Source organism: Halyomorpha halys, unplaced genomic scaffold (assembly GCF_000696795.3).
Source record: "Halyomorpha halys isolate HHAL.00 unplaced genomic scaffold, Hhal_1.1 Scaffold597.1, whole genome shotgun sequence".
In the NCBI taxonomy this organism is placed as follows: Eukaryota; Metazoa; Arthropoda; class Insecta; order Hemiptera; family Pentatomidae; genus Halyomorpha; species Halyomorpha halys.
In genome coordinates this window covers 174,426-178,387 of record NW_027112846.1, presented here as the reverse complement: position 1 = coordinate 178,387, position 3,962 = coordinate 174,426, and the positions used below count along the sequence as shown (strand labels likewise).

General features: G+C 30.6%; 1 protein-coding gene across 2 annotated transcripts in view; it reads right to left on the bottom strand.

Annotated features, from left to right (window-relative positions):
- Nucleotides 1–3,962, bottom strand: part of LOC106684646 (uncharacterized) — a gene marked incomplete at its 5' end in the record, with an annotated part of 28,460 nt that overhangs the window by 18,501 nt on the left and 5,997 nt on the right. For both annotated transcript variants that reach the window (XM_067050575.1, XM_067050576.1), the window contains 2 exon segments: nt 1,492–1,576; nt 3,752–3,860. In XM_067050575.1, coding sequence (XP_066906676.1) covers nt 1,492–1,576; nt 3,752–3,860 — 194 coding nt within the window.

Sequence of the window (3,962 nt, the reverse complement as noted above, 5' to 3'; positions counted from 1 at the left end):
TAAATAAATTATTTAAAAAAAAGGTTAAAAAACTTGAATCTCTCAAATACAATTAAATAAGAAAACATTCGAATTTTGCCTTATTTTGTATCGTTAACCCTCATTTCGACAGGTGGATCTCGATTTATCTTTTTTTAAGTTGCGTAATCTGTTTGTATATAAATAAATAATAATTATAAAAATAAATACACTATACTGAAAGTATAATTTCATATGAAAAGTAGACAAATAATTGTAACTATGTACGACAGGCCCACCTGTCGCAATATGGGTTAAGATGAGATCACACAGACGTAGGCCACAGACAACACATCTCAGATTAACAGCCTGAAAAAATCAACTAAATAATAATGTATGCATTTAAGTGATGGAGTACTAAATCTGCTTAGTTAGTCTTCATGAATGTATATGTTATACATATACATGTATCTGGATATGTTTCACGATCGGAATACTCCCCCTTAATATATATTTCATACGAGGTAAGTAATAGTATTATCTATTTATATTAGGTAAATCAAGCTGCAGGAAATGTTGTGATGATATCTGTAGGATGGTGAGAGATGGAACGATATACAAACAATAGGAGTATTCATGATCTTTAGTTAAACATGTTAAATGCAAAAACTTATGTTAAATGGAGAAATATTTCCTTCTTTTACCAAGTTAAAACGATATAACATGTAACATGGCTGAGAATCTGTTACTAGGTCTGTTAAATGGAGAATGACATCACGAAACAGACCAGCTGAGCTTGTCACCGTTTTATTTGTTGTTGTGTTAGGATACTTATTCGTAGTTTGTGTTTTGTTTTTTTCTTCTGTCTTGTGTTTTGGACTTTTTATAAAATACAATCAATAACCAAACTTTTACACTTCTACTTTTCACTTATTTTAGGCATGTTGTAATAAATTACTGTAATCAAAACTTTGGAGTAAACAATAACATGAAGTTTTGGAAGGAAAAGTTACTAAACAAGTTGCTCAGAAAATCCGTTAGGAGCTCTTATGCATTTATCATTTAACATGACTTTAAATAGGGCTGCTCACAATGCTATACTTATAACATTTAACATGGTAAAATATTTTACATTTAATACAATATCATGAATACCCCTAATGGAGTATCCCCACCTGCAAGGGTGGGTACTCCTCGAGGACGCCAGAGGATATCATGTAACGACCAAACGAAAAATATAGCAAGAGCTTCGGTAAAATTCTAAATCAAGTAATTTTGCCAAAGCTTGGGAAATCTTGCATGTCCAGATTTTGGGTTAGTAGATGGACTCTTACATAGAAAAGAACTAAGGAAAGTTGCGAAATAAGAAAAAATATTATATTTTCAATTTCAAGAATTTTAAAAATATTATTAATTTATTTATTTCAACATTTAACAACACCTTTTGACATTTGCCAATACCCATGGATGAAAATTTGATTTTTCTTTTGTTTATATATGTCATAAGTTATGTTTTTAAAATATTTTTCTCACCTTTTTATCAGTTTCAGGAGTAGCTTCTTCTCCAACGGTAGGGACCTCGAGAGACTGTCCCCTCTCCACCTGGGGTTGGTTGTGCCTTTGGGAGATGAAACAATAAGGTTTTAAAAATAAAAAAATTGTGTTTAGATTAAAAAGCTTTGCAATATTCTAAATAATAAGATTAAATTTAATTATTAAGTTTTTAATTAATTGACAAAGTCCATCAAAGCTGGAGACCATGCAGGGATTATTGCGCTCTTAAAAAAGCCAGATCTTTTTCATTTCTCCCCATATCCATAGTTTTTCTTCATAATTTTTGTTTTAAAAAATATTACTACTTTGTATTTTTTTTCTCAAAATACTACTGCAGTTGGCCGTAACTATCCTATAAATGGGGCTATCAAATCAATATTAAATCAATTAATTTTAATTTCACAACTTATTTTAGTGTGAAAAGTCTTAGGTCAAGCGTCTACTTCAATGGTGGCAACCTGTGGCGTATGCAGATTGAACGTTCAGAAGTGACGCATTGAATTTTTGCATCTATAAGTATTTTTATATTGTGGGTTTTGATCAAAAGGTGGTTGCAAGATGCAACCGAATGACCTCACATGAAAGAGAATATACTTGTACGTCATGAGCCTGAGCATATCTTAATTTTCTATTGTATGTAAATTGTAATGTAACATTTTTGGAAGAGGTTACCATGTTAAAAATTGCTTATAAACGCTAATTAGAGAAGTAAAGTTTCCAAAAATGTTTTGGAAAAGAGCCTTGGAAAAATTCATGGGCATACTCTCCAGGCTGCCGGTAACTTGAGAATTCGGACCAATTTTATATTTTAGCTACCTTCCCCCAATGATTTGTTGCAATAACGCCCGTGATTATAGTTCTGAGTTTTTGCGTGAAAAATAAATTTATTTTTTGTGATCTGGCATACTTAATAGTATTAATCTATTCAGTTTCAGCATTTTTAAGAGTTTCATACTTTTCTTATCCAGAATTAGTTCCACTAAATGAGATTCTTTGGCAGCTGCCAATGCTATCGCAAAAGAGTTTATTTCTAGCTAGCGTAGATTGGTACTTTATATACTTTCGCTTTAACTTTGTAGCTAGCGTTTGTCCTGTCCTCATAATAAGAACATATAATGGATTTTGCTGTTCTGCAAGAAAGTGGCCGAACAGGCTAATTCTCCGCATAACCGAGCTTAACTAACTTATCTCTTGTTCATTAGCATGTATACAAACATGGCCTGGTACCCACTGCAGAGTTATAGTCCCTATTTTACTCATAATACCATCTATGTTCCTACACTTTTCTTCAATGGATGACTCTGCAATATTAGGTATTGATAATTTCTGTATAGCAGATTGGAAATCGCTAAGTATCACGGTGTTATCTCTGCCAATCATGGCTTCCATTGCAAAATAAATAGCCTGCATTTCTCCGTCATAATTGTTCCTGAAGATGGCATATAAGCCGAAACGTAGAGCATGTTTTGCTAATTGAAATTGGTGAAATAATTTTGTCTTTAAATTTTAACAAGTAAATACATTCACCTTAAATAAAGTGAAATCTATTCATAGTAAATGGGTTTCTAGGTATAAATAAAAATGCACTACAACGTACAGACACTCGATTCCATATTCCGGTAACATTACATGTTATTTAATTATTTAATTTAATTCTTTGAATTCGACAAGTTACATATTTAAGCTACTTGTAATGTATTAGGAGTTATTGACCATGAATCTAAGAATACACTTCGGCCATTTTGAAAAAATTGGCATATTAGGCTTACAAACATTAATAGAACGCTAAACTTTTTATTTTTTGATAAAAGTACTGTTTTGCAAACAGTCTTACAATACAAGAAATCGAAAGAAATTAGTCCAGAATTACTTCTATGCTAACTTACAATTTTAATATTAATACTTATTAATTTTATAAAAGAAGATGGCCATGGGACCTTCTAATTTAAATTAATGCTTGAAGTACCACCAATGGGTGGTTCCTTCCCAAGATTTTTAAGTGTATATGAAACATACAACATATTTACTTATTGTATTTATTATTTGTACAGTTGTAAATCACATTAAATAAATTTAAAAAAATTATAAATATTAATTTTAATCGTGATACCTATTTGATTTTATTTACCTAATTAAACGCCTTATATGACCAATATAAAATAGCACAAATGAAAAACATTAATATTAAACAAAATCTATTTCTACCTTAATCTGAAAAATATAATAAGTCAGTGCATACCTCATTTCACTGTCTTTAGTAGAGTTATGAATTATTGCTTTAATTTCGTCCTTAGTATCCTCGGATGCAATCTTTTTTATCTCAACTTCTTCTTCACTAGTAGCTGCAACTGAAAAATTATATTTCATTAGAAATTATTAATCGCAGGAACTTTTGATCCATATTTAGGAAAAATATTTAAATCCAATGTATTGGACAAAAGACTGATCTA